The sequence below is a fragment of the Cardiocondyla obscurior genome, linkage group LG16 (genome assembly GCF_019399895.1).
Source record: "Cardiocondyla obscurior isolate alpha-2009 linkage group LG16, Cobs3.1, whole genome shotgun sequence".
Classification (NCBI taxonomy): Eukaryota; Metazoa; Arthropoda; class Insecta; order Hymenoptera; family Formicidae; genus Cardiocondyla; species Cardiocondyla obscurior.
Window position 1 is genome coordinate 3,285,664 of NC_091879.1, and position 14,976 is coordinate 3,300,639.

Consider the following 14,976-nt stretch of genomic DNA (forward strand, 5'->3'; position numbering starts at 1 on the left):
TACTACGTACTTCGTGCTCTGCCGAGAACACCAAAAAGTGAGAAGTGAAGAGGAAAGTCGCCATTTGTACGCGCCATCTGGCACTCGCGGCCGAGCATCGAGTACACCGTGAATTTCGGAGTCATCAGAGTTTCCTCTCGTCGAAGAGGAGTTTATTATCGTTGGTGTTGTGTGGAATCTAGGTGCAACGAATTTCGTAAGCACTTCTCTGTCTTCGATAGCTTAGAGGTTGAGATTTGTTTCGTTTGATCAACGAGTTTACTTTCTCGAGTCTCTATCTAACCTCATTTCGATTTTTCATTTGATTCGATTAAAGTTAATTCTTTCGCGGCGAACGACCGGACCGATTTTTAATCAAATTGCTAACAATACTAACTCTGCTGATAATATTGCTCAGCAGCAGCCTTCGAATTTTCAGAGAGGCTTTTTCAGACATGTACATATTTTTGTTTTAGGATAGAGAGAGAAAGAGAGAGAGAGGAGAGAGACAGACAGAGAGAGAAAGAGAGAATAATTCTCTACCGCGGTTAATCAAAGATTAACACTTTGTCAGCCTTGATCAAAACTTCCAAGCAAATGCAAACTTTTATTTTCTCTGTACATTGTGTAACTTGATGTAAAATCATGTAAATTTGTAATATACTATCAATTTATTTGTTATTAATTTTGTCATGAAATTATATTGGGACAATAGCAATCTTATTGATTTTTAATGACAATTACTATGTATGTAAAGAAGGATCATACATAGCATAGTATGTACATAGCAAAAACAATAGAATGGATAACAAAACTGCAGTTGATGTCATATTCTTCAATGATTAAGGTATTTTATTTTAATAAGTATAAAATACCTTTTTTTTTTACTTTTATTATAATTTATATTTATTTCTTATAAATCTTATTATTAAAAATGTTTTAGGTATAAATAAACATATATATCTTAATAAAAAAAGAATATTGTAAGAAATTTCAAATTAAATTATTTCACATGGTATAAGACAAGTGCCAGAAAATAGAAAAGATGCCTAATTCTGAAGGCAACAAGTGTGATCACAACTACAGTGAATCAATACTTGAACATAAAAATAATGATAATGATGGTGGTAAGGTATCAAAGACAGGATCTATTATAGGTCAAATTAAAGACATTAATGAATTGAAGAAAATTGCACCACGTGTCCGTCTACAAGACACTGAAAGCTTGACTGAATTGACAAGAATCTCTTCTTTAAAAAGCAACAAATTACAACACGAGAATACATTTGTTTTTGATAAAACACAGGAGGAACTGAAAAGATACTGTCGTACTTGTGCTGGCTTAAAATTACCATTGGTATAATATTTGGCTTTATTAATATTTAATTAATTATGTTAATAAACATTTGCATAATGTTTGTCAATTTAATCTGCAGAAGACAAGATTGTTATTATATCGATTATATTACTATACAGCTACTCTCATAAATACTTTTTATCATAGGTGGACATTTTTGGTGCACAAGGTGTTAAATTACGATTGGGTCAGCAAATTGAGCATCTCGAAGTTAATCTTACCGATAGTCTCACTACACAGATGTGTTTTGATTGCATTTGCGATCTACGAATGAGCTATAAATTTTTCATGCAAATAAAAAAAGCTGAAATGAAACTCAAATCTATCTGTGCCAATCTTACAACTAATAATGCCACAAATAAAGCAAACCTTGATGAGTGTTTAAAAACAAAAAAGAAGAAACAACCTTATTGTATAGGTATTTTTTTTACGTTTTTGTATTTTAATTTATAGAATATAATTGTATACGATATATAGATTATTCCACATATATTATTATTATATATTTTTTTATATTTAAAGATAGAATAACCGTTGAGAGTCTTTAACATTCTTACGTTTTACATATTAAGAAATTTTGAATGTTTTTAATACATTGGAAAAATTAATATATTTATTTCTTTCAGAAACAAAACTAGAATGTCAATCATCTTCCACAATCGAACAAAATGCTTCATTATCTAAGCAAGAAAACCAAACATCTAGAAATCGATCAAACTCTGTTCCAAAAATTTGCGCTATTTTTTCGTTAAACAATGAATCGAATATAAACTCGGAAAAAAACGAGGACGAAAAGGAAAACGATGGTAATTACGAGCAGAATGAAGAGATGCAAATAGGAGCAGGAATATTTGAGGAAGTGACAGAGGGGGCAGAAGGAGATGATGAAGAATCTATTGAAGAATTCGATCCTGTAGATCCTCTATTTCTTGAAGAAGAAGAAAATGATGATGATGATGAAGAGGAGGAGGAGGAAGAGGATGAAGAGGAGGACGACGACGATGACGACGATAATAATAACGATGATTATGACGACAATGACGATAATGATAACAATGGTGGGAATGATAATAACGATCATAATGATAATAACGATTATGACGATCATAACAATGAGGAAAATGAAGAAGAAACTTCAAGATCCCCAACAACCATTTATAAATACGATATGGCAGCAAAGTCTTATGTAAGATTGGAAAAAAGTGAAGAAGGAATTTCTGTGAAATCTGGAACCTCTCAGACTTCAGAAGGCGAAGGAGAAATTCAAAGAGAAGGAACGAAACAGCCTAACATTTTGAAAAGAAAACTTGTACCACCACCAGTAACGATGAAGAATGAAGGCAACGATGAACTACAAAATATAATGGAGCAATGCAAAGTACAAAAGTTAGACACAAAAAATCTCGCGAATATAAATGATCCGGAAGAGGATGGAATTATGTATGTAACTGTAAAAGGATCGAAACCAAACGAGATTCTTTTGGTGAAGGTGAGCGAGAGATATTAAGAAAGAAAATTGTTGAAAATTAAAATTAAAATTTAACATTATTTATTACAGATTTTTGCTTCATTTAATTTAAAAACAAATTTTTAGTTTTATTGTATTGTTTAAAAATTATTCCTTTGTTCTCCGCTTTTTCATTTTACACAAACGTTTTTTTATATTAAGCATTTTATTCATATTTACTTAAGAAATCACGTTATTTTTTTTCGATAATCTTTGTAAAGCATGCACATTGTACTTCATATATGTTATATCTGTCTGTGATTTTTTTCAGGTCTATATGTTAGATTTGTCTGTGATTTCTTTCAGGTCAAAAAAATGGACAAACCCGTGGAACCAAAGCGTTTAGTAACCACCACTGAATCTTTTAAACCAGTAGATCGTTTTCTCCAACGTTATGAGACAAACGTTATGAAAGATTTTTTATCTCGACGTTATGATGTTCGGGAACAAATAATTGAAGAACAAATCGAAGAATATAAAAAGAAACGAGAAAAAATTCTTGGAAGTCAATCAGTACTAACTCTTGCAATGAATAAAATACAAAAAAGAGTACAAGAAGGAGAAATGTCTAGCAAATTAAATGTCGAAAATTTGCAAGAAGAAATAACAATTTCGAACGAAGTGGTTGTAAGAAAAGAGGAGGAAAAGGAGCAGGAAAGAATACAAGAAAAGGTGAATGTGAATGAGGATAGGATTGAAAATGAGGATGAAGAAGATGATGGTGGTGGTGGTGGTGGCGGCGATGACGATGGTGGTGGTGATGGTAGTGGTGGTGATTATGATGACGATGATAGCGATGGAGATGGAGATGTAGATAGCAAAAGGATGGAAGAAGAGGATGACAAAGATGAGATAATCGAAAGTGAAAATATTGATGAATATCGAGAAAATGATAATGATAATACAGAGGAATATCTTTCACAATTAAAATTAAAACAAAAGTGGGAAGAAACGAAACGAAAAAGGGAAAATATGCCAAAGGAATTAGACGAATCGTACAATGAAGGAAATTTGGAAAAATTAGCAAAAGTTTTGGGAGAAAATGAAACGAATCTGCAGGTAATTGAAATATCGTTATTAGAGGCCACAACTTTGTGTTTTCTTATTTATTTCGTCTTTTTATCATTAATTGTAAAAATAATCTGTGACATTTCTGATCCATCTATATATAATTGTGTACACAATTTTGTCTAAATTTCTTTTTTCTCATTTTAGGAATTCCTGGAGTACCTAAAACAGCGTAAAATCATCCTCACTCGTCTTAAGGACGAGGACATAATTTCTCTTTATGAAGATCGTTTTTCCACCACTGTAAAATCGTCTATTTCGGATTCTATTGATAGCCAATCTCTCACCGACCCTTTCACCGAAGAAAAGTGTTTAGATTGTGATTATTGTTTCAAAACCTTCTCCAACCGTGATACTTTTGAAGAACATCTCAAGTCTCACGATTATCGTATTCTCCATTGCTGTGATGACTGTGGTGAAGAATTTCAATCCAACAAAGCAAAAAAGAATCACAATGTAATTTGTGTGAAGAAATTAATTTGTAAGTATTGTAGCATAATTTTGGATTCTCGAGGGAAAAAACGTCAACATGAACAAAAACATATTGATTCCCTTTACGGTCAACTGTGCGAAATTTGTGGCGAAAGATTCAAACATCAGGGAACTTTGGATCAACATTTAAAAACGCAACATACGAGTTTAGATAAGACTCATCAATGTCCAAAGTGTCCGAAAAAATTTGCTTTCAAGCAAAAATTGAGCTTTCATTTAAAATCTGTTCATACAACGTTAAGAGCGTATCTTTGCGAGGACTGTGGGGCAGATTTTAAGAATCCCGCCAGTTTGAGACATCACAGAATCAGAAAACATCAACCGATTGGAAATAAAAGAGAATGTCAAGTTTGCAGGAAATTGGTACCGTTTTACAGTTTGTCAAAACACATGCATACGCATAAAGCTTACAGTATCCAGTGTCCACATTGCGAGAAAATGTTTAAAAATAGCTCAACTTTAAAGCAACATGTAAGAATTCATGAAGATCAAAGACAGTATCGCTGTGACACCTGTGGCGTTGGATTTAATCGGAGAGATGGTTTGAGGCTGCATATGAGAGTGCATGAAAAAACTGATAGTAGAGGTTTGAAAGAATGTTCTTGCCAAGTTTGTGGAGAAAAGTTTCCAAACCATTCGACTTTGGTGATTCATAGAAATAGAGTACACAAGGACGGGAGGCAATATACGTGTCGCATTTGTAACAGGTCAATGATTTCAACGAGATCGCTTGAATGGCACATGTCGCATATTCATAACGAATCAATGCCAGGTAATTATTTTTACTCTCTAACTTTTCTTAATTGGAATTTTCTACATTAAATTCTACATGTTCGCACCCTACAAATAACTACACTATAAATAAATACACACAAATATGTATATACATATACAATAATAACGATAATCTGCCCTGATAGGTATTATCCGTGACGAATCTGATTTACCTGAAAAGAAACGAGTTTCTTGCTATCATTGTAAAAAAACCTTTAAAACGGAACTAATTCTTCGCACACATATAAAAAATACGCACATGGAAAAGGATCCATTGAAATGCACCGATTGTGAGGCTATTTTCACATCTGAAGTGCGTCTACGTCATCATATGATGGTCGTGCATAATCATCTCGAGGGTACTTTGGCATGCCCTCATTGTCCTAAACGATTTGTCAACCAATTAAGGCTCAAAACTCACATGATTTCCCATTCTGAAGAAAGACCATATACCTGCGAAATCTGTGGTTTTAATTTAAAAACAAAGATCCAACTGATTAAGCATCATCAAAATCGACACAGCGATGAGAGACCTTTGCAGTGCAAGTAAATGGATTATTATTATTTTAATAATTTACTTTTTTTAAAATTCCGAACATGAATGCTTAGCCGAGATTATTTTAGATTAGAAAATAATCACGTTTTAGCATTTTAAAATTAACATTTTCCTAATTGTATTTTATATTAATTTATTGATTCAATAATTATCAGGTACTGTCCTTGGCGATGCAAGCAAGTGAGCGCTCTAGTTTGTCACGAGCGTACACATACCAATGAACGTCCATATTCGTGCAGTGTGTGCCGGCAACGCTTTAAATATCTCGGCGACAAGAACAAGCACGAACGTCGTCATGAGAGCCTCGGTGGTTCAGGTTTCAAGCGTATCGTACCTGGCAGAAATGTCAAATCGAAGGAATGTCAACCACGCATCGATGAATTTTCTGGATCAGAAGAGCAGATCTCGATTCAGAGTTCGCCAAATCGACAAAACATTAAAGTAATGGAGGACGATGAGCAATACGACGACCAACAGGAAGGACAAATAAAGTTTGGAAATCAAGAAGACTACAGACAAGCGGTTTACGATCAGGTACTTTCGCCTTCATATTTTTAGATTCTATTACTATCGAAACAAGGAGATTACTGAAAGTGGCATTAAGATAATTGCATTTCAACATAACTGTATAACTAGCGAATTAATTTTTTTTTCAGGAGTATGAAGAAACATCGAGAGAAGCATCGGAAGCCACCGAAGTAATTATGAATATGGAGGATTCCACAGTGTACACGGAGGAAGTTACGGCCGATAATATAGAGTCTGGCGTCGAAATCATGACAGATGAAATGATAACGAATGATATTCTACAGTCTGGGACTACTGTGATGCATCTACAACATCACAATTCTTCGAGAGAGATTCAAGTGATACCAGTAATGCTATCTCTACCTGACTTGTCTGATGCGGCTGAAGTTAATCTCTCTGGCAATGCTTCAATCATGTATAACAATTAAATTTGGCTTTGTCGATAGTGTTTTCTATATCTTGAACGTACTTGTTAAATATTCCTTCTTGCACCTTTAAGACGTTTAATCTTGTTTAAATTTTGTTGATTAAGAAAACAATAGTTAAATTCTACCACAGGGATATTCTGTAAAAGATACACCTTCATCTTCTCTTTTTTTAATTAATTTTATAAGAAACCTAGCGAGTTAGCAATATTTTGTAACAAAACAAGTAATCAAAGAAACTGGACGAATACCTGTTTTGAAGATAATTCTTGTAAGATTGCATATATCGAATATTAGAGATTATATAGTATGCGGAATAAAAACAGATTTTGATAGAGAATAAATTAGAAAATAACTTTTGTTTAATTTTTTTTTAGAAATAAAAATATTTCCTAAAGCATTCATTATTGGAAAAGAACTTTGTTGAAGTAGTAAGATATACAAAATTTCAATATTAAATTTTGATTTTCATTAAAAATTATAAGACGTGTAAAAAAAAAAAAAAAAAAGAATTGCGAAAAAGACTCTGGAAAATGCTTGTTTTACAAAATAGCGCGATATATTATGTAAATTATTTTGTATAAATCACCGGTGAGAGCGTAATGTGTGCATGTGTGTGTATGTGAGATGCATGTTAAATAAATCACTGAATCGTTATTTTAATCGCCGTCAATCTTCATAGAAATTACATTGTATGTTTATTTCTTTGTAATAAAAATCGCTTATCCATTTTATGTTCGCATTTCTTGCATTTTTTTTCTATTCCTTCCTTTAATGTAGAAAATCATATAATTGCTACTCTATTAGCTATCATTTTACGTTACTAGAACAAATCATGCGCACGCTTCGCGTGCGCTATTTTTTAAAAGGTCCTAATTCGTGCGCGTCATTATAATTGGGGGCATTAATTTTTTATAATTTTTATTTAATAATTACAATTGAGTAACCTATGATCGATGACGGGTTGTTGGTTCAAGAGACCTAATTACGAACTACGAAAAAAAATCTTGAAACTTACCAATCTGCATGAGCTTCAGCGGAGTTGTGAAATTCTGCCGGTGTCTGTAACATAAAAAGAAATATATCAATGTAGACACGTTCATTAAATTAAAAAATTAATGAAAAAAAAGGTTAAAGTTTTTATTTAATAAATATTTTATTTAAAAAAATTTATGCTTACCTAAAAGTTGCTCCGCCGATGTATGATACCCTTCCTGGGCCTGCTCCTCCTCTCAGATGGGACGTCGTGACGAGTCCTCCTTCCGCGCACAAGTCACTCTCGAACGCGACCGTGATTCTACATTCGCGAAAATTATTGATCACTTGCGCGCGATATTTTTCGACACCTGAAAAAGAAAATCCTGAAAACAAGTTACTGGCTTACCGATCTGCATGAGCGTCAGCGGAGTTGTAGATTTCTGCCGGTGGCTGTAACATAAAAAGAAATATATTAATGTAGACATGTATATCGGTTTAAAAAATTAATAAAAAAAAAGTAGAGGAAATCTTTTAATAAAGATTTTATTTGAGAAATTAATGCTTACCTAAAAGTTGCTCCGCCGATGCATGATGCCTCCTGGTGGGCCTGCTCATCCTCTCAGATGGGACGTGACGAGCCATCCTTCCGCGCACTGGACACTCGCGAACGCGTTCCCGTACAAAAGATAATCGTGATAAAGACGCCCGATAACTAACGGAACTCCCGAAACGACCGACGAACCAGCTACGGTTCGTATAATCACATATCGGCGTGCGGCACTTTTTCTCACTGCACTGCAGCGGAGTTCCTCTTGATCTGTAATAGTCTGTCTCCGCTGGGGCAGAACACCCTTCCTGGGCCTCCTCCTCTTTTCAGATAGCACGTATCGAGTCTTTCCGCGCACTGGACATTCGCGAGATAGTCCATGACACTCCCGACCGTCTCAAATCTTCGAATACGATACGAGAAACAGGCTACGACGCACGAATGCCTCGACATTTTCGTTTCGAACTCGAACCGCGTGCTCGCCGTGACCTCTGTAGTACGCAGTGCACGAGTTACATAGTCTGTTACCAACTCACGATCGGGCAATCGATGGAGCGCTGTGATTGGTCGGCGCGCTAGGGAAACTACGCGTCGACCAATCACAGCGTTTCACTAGATACACGTACACGATGATGAGCCGTGAGAGAACAAACGCGGATGCCTCGACGTCTTCGTCTCGAAATCGATTCTCTCCGCGTGGCCACGTATCCTCTCGTTAACAGTAGAACGAGTCACGTAAGCCCGTTGCGAGCTCGCGATCATTAACGAGTTCACAAAACCTATTCTTATTATTGGGTTGGTTCATTAACTTATTTTAAATGCAGGAAATGCAGTTAGAAAGAAGAGTTGTAACAATAGAATTTAAATCTTAATTTCACTATGTATTTTTGTATATTTTCCTATTTCTCGAAATTTTAAATTAATCTTTTTAAATATATAATCACTTTAAATGTAGAAAATATAATATAACACAGATTAAAAACCATGCAAGATTATGCCTATCAATACGTTACACTTACATAATTTGCTAATACTTATAATTTACAATGAAGGTGATAAGAGAACTCTGTTAATACATATTAAACTTTAGATAAGATATAATACATAACAAGAAAATGCATGGCTGTTTCTAATGTCACAGATTATTATTCAAACATTCATTCACTTTTTTCAGAAAGAAAAAGATTTTCTGAATAAAGCAACTAGAGAATGACTGATGTATGTATCTAGTTTTATGCGCTTTTAACATATCTACAACTGAAAGGAAAAAATAGGAAGTTAAGTAAACATTGATGCAGATATATATTTACGGAATAGTTATATGTATATTATACATTACATATTAATAAAGTTATTGTATGTAAGAGACAATTTACATATAGAAATTATGTTTTAAAATTTAAATAGGCCTTTGTAACCACAAATATATAATTAAAATAATTTTATGTAATACGATTCGCACAATCATTTACAGTGAAATGTTAAGTTGTTATACGCGAATATAATTCTAGTATAATATAAAATTAAATGCGAATATTTTTAATGTTTGAATATGTGTTATTCCAACGAATGCAATAAAATATATTGAATATTCCGCGATTTAATTTGCTTAAATGTTTATGTTAAATAAGTAAGTTTTACGTCGATTTATGTACATTTATATGTGCTTTAAAATATGCACCAGTGTACGTCAATACAAAACGACCGAATTCGCGATAAGTACGGTGTAATTACTATTTGATTTTATTAGTTGATAGGAAATTGTCTCAATGATAATTAGACATAAAATTAAGAAAATAGATTAAAAGTAACGGCTAAACTCACTTATAATTGTTTTCATGAGACATATATATCTTTTATTTTGTACATTTATTTTTTTATTTGAGCAATTTTAATCTTGTTAAGATTATTTTGCTTTTTATTTATTATTCTCGCTGTATTTGTATAGAAAATACCAAACTCTTCGTGCTTCGTCTGTACAAAATTAAATTTTGTACAAGTTTTATACACAATTGAATTACTGTGAATATCGTATGATACACCCGAAAATATAATTCCACACAGCACAGAAAAAAAACTGCAAAAACACTGTAAAGATATTTTCTTGTAATATTATATATATTATTATATTTATCGATATTTAAATTTTTCTCATGCAAGAAGCCAATATTACGAGAACAGAATTAAAGAACTTGTAATATTTTACTGTCTTTCTGTACAATGTCTTTACAAAATTGTAACGTTACTGCAATGTAATCGAAGGATCTGTGCTGCATGAAATCCAAATATGTCTAATTTGATATTAAGTTAAATGGCTTCTATAAATGAAGTTTATCTAGCTTTCCGAATAAATATGATTATTTAATATTTTTCCAGTGAACGCGCAGATCTTTTTTATCATTTTCCTGATTTTATAAAAAATATTTTGAATTATATAACTATAAATTATATGCAAAGATAAAGATTGAGAAGTATTTGTTCCCAGTAAAATCGGAATGTTTTTTTCTTCTTACTTCGATGTCGAAAAGATAAAATTATTTTACCTTAACATTTTTCAATGGTTTTGATTAATTACAATAAAATTTTAAAATAAATTTATATTCGGAATCGCGCACTGATTTTATTTTAGCGTTATAAAGAAAGAGCCCGTTGCGATTTGTTTAAATGAGCAGAACTATATTGCTAATTAAATCTTAGTTAAGGCTTGTTAAAATTGACTTAATATCGCTTAAAAATCGAACTTTTATTAGTCATTAATGGGTTGAAATTGAATTTTTTTCTAAACTTTGGTAATATTGCACGAGTACTTGCCATGCTTTAGGTGCCATAAACCCATTCGGAGGATTCTGACCTGTCTTTGCTAATTCTGCAATAAAATAATTAAACGTATTAAGCGACTATGTATGTACTACAAAGATTATAATTTCGAAAATTTTAGCTTATTATCAAACCTTCCAATTGTTTTAAGAACATTTTGAGAAAAACGCACGCAATAATTTAAATAATTTTGTAATTTAAAAATTGTTTTTGTATTTTAATTTTTATTGTTCTATTATTTTATTTTTAATTTGTTTTTTGCTTTTTGCTATTTTGCTTTTATTTATTTTTTACTTATTATTTATTAATTGCTTTATCCGTTTCGTTTATGTAGAATATATAAATTTACGCACCCACATGCATAATAAAATAGATAGAAATAGTGTTGTTAAAAATACTTTGATTAAAAATCACTCACCTCGCATTTTTGTTCCCGAGATAAACTCGAAGTCTTGCTTTCGTTCGGGTTCAAAGAATGCCATTTTAGCATTCCGTGTATCATAAGCGGCTACTTTAAAAGGAATGATTTCAAGATTATCAAGACCTCGGGCCATCGAAAGCACCCTTGCGCCGTGCGTGGGATCATACAGATTGCCATCAGGTGTAGCGTCTTTGTTTGGATGAGGTATTCCAGCAGGATCTCTACCTACGATATAGAAATTGGCGCCGGCGTTCATCCTGGCTTTTGCATGCCATTGTACCTATATTAAGAGGCAACAACGTGAAACTCATTTACGTTACTTGTAACAAAAACAATTTTTAATTATGAGCTAATAAAGCAAAAGAAAAAATTAAAGGTACAACTAAAATAAAATTTGATTTACCTCAATCGGTCCAGCGTACATCATTGGGCTGGGAAAAATAGCCAGTAACGTCGAATTACAATCTAGCACACCCTCGTCTAAAACGGCCTTATGCTGCAAGATCCTAGTATATAAAGATACATCATCTTCCTTAGTCCAGCCACCCAGGGGATGTAACAATAACACAGGATTTTTGAAACCACGTTCTTCTAACAGTCGTTTCTTTGTGTCCTTTAGAAGAAGCGGAAAAATTAAACGCATTTTTCGACTTTTTTTCATTGACATAAAAGTTATTAAAAAATTTTTTTTCGAAAGAATAATATACCTGCATGAGCAACGCATGTCCATTGTGAATGGGATTTCTCAGTTGAAAAGCGAATACAGCGTCGGCCTTCATTTTCCGGCATTTGATACGAATCTCATTTGGTGTAAGTCTATACTTGTCCAACCCATCGTGCCATTTAATTTTTTCTAAGACTTCAAGATCACCACCCATTAACCAATCTCCAGAATCATAAATCATCCTGACATAGGGATGGCCTAAATTATTGGTACCAAACTGCCAACTGCAGCGCTCCTCTTTTCGATGGTAATAAAATTCTGGTCTCCGTAAAATGGCCAAAGCTTTTTGTTTGTATGTGAGAGTTACAGCGAGAGAATTTTCCAAGCGTTTCTTATCAGCGGTGCTTATCGCAAGGACAATTGGTACAGATTGGTTTACTTCTTTGGCATCTTCAAACAAACACCGCAAATGTTGAGCCTTGAAAAAGATAAATTACAATATACGATTCTATATACGTTATACGATATATACGAATATACGATAAGGGATAAATAGGTCAAATCGCGCTAATTAATTTTCAAATATACAATATAATATGTATAATAACCGTGCGCGATAGATTGCGCTCCACATTGCTTTAAAGAGCACACCTGAAGATATTGATGTTCTCTCATGAAGCCCTTTAACGGTGATGCCCATCCTTCTGCAAGAACTTGCACCCACTGTACATCTAATTCACTAATCTCGACGCTCTGCAGAGTTTCAGCTTCCATTTTCGCAGAAGCAAGTCTGGATTCCGGTATAAAGAGTTCCTTAATTAAATTTGATTTTTTGTCGGCTAGTTGCGGAATAATGCGATGCTTTTCTAAAAACTCAATTACAGTCGAAGCAGACTCTTCGGGCGTGCAATCCTCGGTCTTGACAATTAAATCCGGTTTCGTCGGTCTCTCGTACGTTTGATCGATACCCGTAAAACCTTTAATAGTACCTTGTCGCGCTTTTTTGTAAAGGCCTTTAGTGTCGCGTGCCTCGCAAATTTGCAAAGGTGTATCTACAAACACCTCGAAAAAAGGCAAATCAGCCTCTTTATGAATTTGTCTTGCCATTTGTCTATCTTCTTCGAAAGGCGATACAAAGCTGCAGAGACAAATCTGTCCACTATCGGCAAAAAGCTTTGCTACTTCGGCCACTCTTCGAATATTTTCTTTTCTGTCTTGTTTACTGAAAGTCAAGTTACTGTTTAGACCGCTTCTGACATTGTCACCATCTAGGCCGTAAGCTGGAATACCGTGATTCACTAAGATAGCTTCCATCTGGAAAGAGATGGAGGTTTTGCCGGCACCAGAGAGACCAGTTAGCCATACCGTGCAGCCTCGAAAGCCTCTAACATTCCCGATTGCTTGTCCCCGCTTGGCTCTGGACACATGATGCACTTGCTCCGACACATTCGCGCAGATCTAAAAAATAATTTACTGTGTCAAATTTAACAAATCTTATAATTTTAAAAAGCTTTGCTTTCCGAGAAATTAGAAACGACGACGGGAGAAAATGATACGAACCATTATCTTTTTATTCGGTGGCGAAGAGCCGCTTTGTTCGGCGTTACTCGACGACATCATTACGGCTACTGACAGTTGCAGCCTACGTTGGCTACGGCTGTTATACTTATACTGTTCTCTACGTGGCACGAGCATGTATGTATGTACATACGTAAGTGGGATTTATCTTAAACACCATCGAACGGTGATAACGGATGACGTTTTGTGACGTACCATGTTGCTCAGAATTTAAACGCAGCTTAACCGCGCGAGTGCTTTTCCTGTTATATATCCACGAAACACACATCCCGTGTCAAGAATTGCAGATTGTCTAGTGCTAATTGCCAATTACAAATTGATACTCTCGACCTCGAGGCTCGAGGATCTGATCCTGATCGCACACAACATGTATTACCTTTTTTATTAATCTTTTAAGTTTGTTTAAAACAACTGTAAATATACTGTGTAATATTCAACTTATTTTTCTTTTACACTGTAATTTCATATATTTCTTGTGCGTAGAATACACATTTTAAAGAACAAAATTGTCACTCCCGATCTAAACACTCGAGTGCTGAATACGTGTTTAAGGTTAGGAAAACTGCTGGATCCAACCATCCAACCCGCCGTTATGCAATGCGGCAGAATTTTTTACCAATTAGATTTATTTCTTATTGCGGTAAATTTATTATAAATTAAAAAAATAAAACGTGGTTAGGTCGTACTTGAAAAAATTATATACGATCATGTACGAATTTTATTTGAAACGTATATTGTATGATAAAAAAAATCCTGTAAAACTTTTTAATGAAGTATATTGTATTTAATTAAAAAAAATTCATGCTTACCTAAAAGTTGCTCCACCGAAGTATGATGCCTGTCTGAGGTCTACTCCTCCTCTCAGGTAGCACGTGTCGAGTCATCCTTTCGCGCACTGAACACTCGCGAGATAGTCCACGACACTCCCGACCGTCTCAAATTCTCGAATTCGACACAAGAAACAAGCTACGACGCACGGATGCCTCGACATTTCGTTTCGAACTCGAACCGCGTGCTCGCCGTGACCTCTGTAGTACGCAGTGCACGAGTACATAGTCTGTTACCAACTCACGATCGGGCAATCGATGGAGCGCTGTGATTGGTCGGCGCGCTAGGGAAACTACGCGTCGACCAATCACAGCGTTCTAGTAAAACGCTGTGATTGGTCGACGCGTAGTTTTCCTAGCGCGCCGACCAATCACAGCGTTTCACTAGATACACGTACACGATGATGAGCCGTGAGAGAACAAACGCGGATGCCTCGACGTCTTCGTCTCGAAACCGA

The 14,976-nt window shown here is 34.4% G+C and overlaps 2 protein-coding genes across 2 annotated transcripts; one reads left to right on the forward strand and one right to left on the reverse strand.

Annotated features, from left to right (window-relative positions):
* Positions 1-56: 56 nt before the first annotated feature.
* On the forward strand, positions 57-7,420 carry LOC139109122 (uncharacterized). Its single transcript, XM_070667946.1, has 10 exons — positions 57-196; positions 456-826; positions 923-1,336; positions 1,484-1,754; positions 1,963-2,825; positions 3,150-3,902; positions 4,059-5,175; positions 5,324-5,723; positions 5,889-6,267; positions 6,390-7,420. The coding sequence occupies exons 3-10, from the start codon at positions 1,025-1,027 to the stop codon at positions 6,687-6,689; spliced, it is 4,395 nt and encodes a 1,464-aa protein (XP_070524047.1). The 5' UTR covers positions 57-196; positions 456-826; positions 923-1,024; the 3' UTR covers positions 6,690-7,420.
* Positions 7,421-9,489: 2,069 nt separating this feature from the next.
* On the reverse strand, positions 9,490-14,641 carry Papss (PAPS synthetase). The gene is made up of 7 exons (XM_070667950.1): positions 14,501-14,641; positions 13,674-14,043; positions 12,765-13,571; positions 12,157-12,591; positions 11,853-12,062; positions 11,447-11,729; positions 9,490-11,077 (listed from the first exon to the last, which is right to left on the reverse strand). Exons 2-7 carry the CDS (start codon positions 13,806-13,808, stop codon positions 10,965-10,967), a joined length of 1,983 nt encoding a protein of 660 aa, XP_070524051.1. The 5' UTR covers positions 13,809-14,043; positions 14,501-14,641; the 3' UTR covers positions 9,490-10,964.
* Between the last annotated feature and the right edge of the window lie 335 nt (positions 14,642-14,976).

Bases quoted from the DNA above. Each gene is read 5' to 3' on its own strand.
- LOC139109122 (XM_070667946.1), top strand. From the start codon at position 1,025: ATGCCTAATTCTGAAGGCAACAAGTGTGATCACAACTACAGTGAATCA. The intron at 1,755-1,962 runs GTATTTTTTTTA...TATTTCTTTCAG, and splicing joins GAAACAACCTTATTGTATAG to AAACAAAACTAGAATGTCAA. The intron at 5,724-5,888 runs GTAAATGGATTA...AATAATTATCAG, and splicing joins GAGAGACCTTTGCAGTGCAA to GTACTGTCCTTGGCGATGCA.
- Papss (XM_070667950.1), bottom strand. From the start codon at position 13,808: ATGCTCGTGCCACGTAGAGAACAGTATAAGTATAACAGCCGTAGCCAA. The intron at 13,572-13,673 runs GTTCGTATCATT...ATTATTTTTTAG, and splicing joins CACCGAATAAAAAGATAATG to ATCTGCGCGAATGTGTCGGA. The intron at 11,078-11,446 runs GTGAGTGATTTT...ATTTTATTGCAG, and splicing joins CTCGGGAACAAAAATGCGAG to AATTAGCAAAGACAGGTCAG.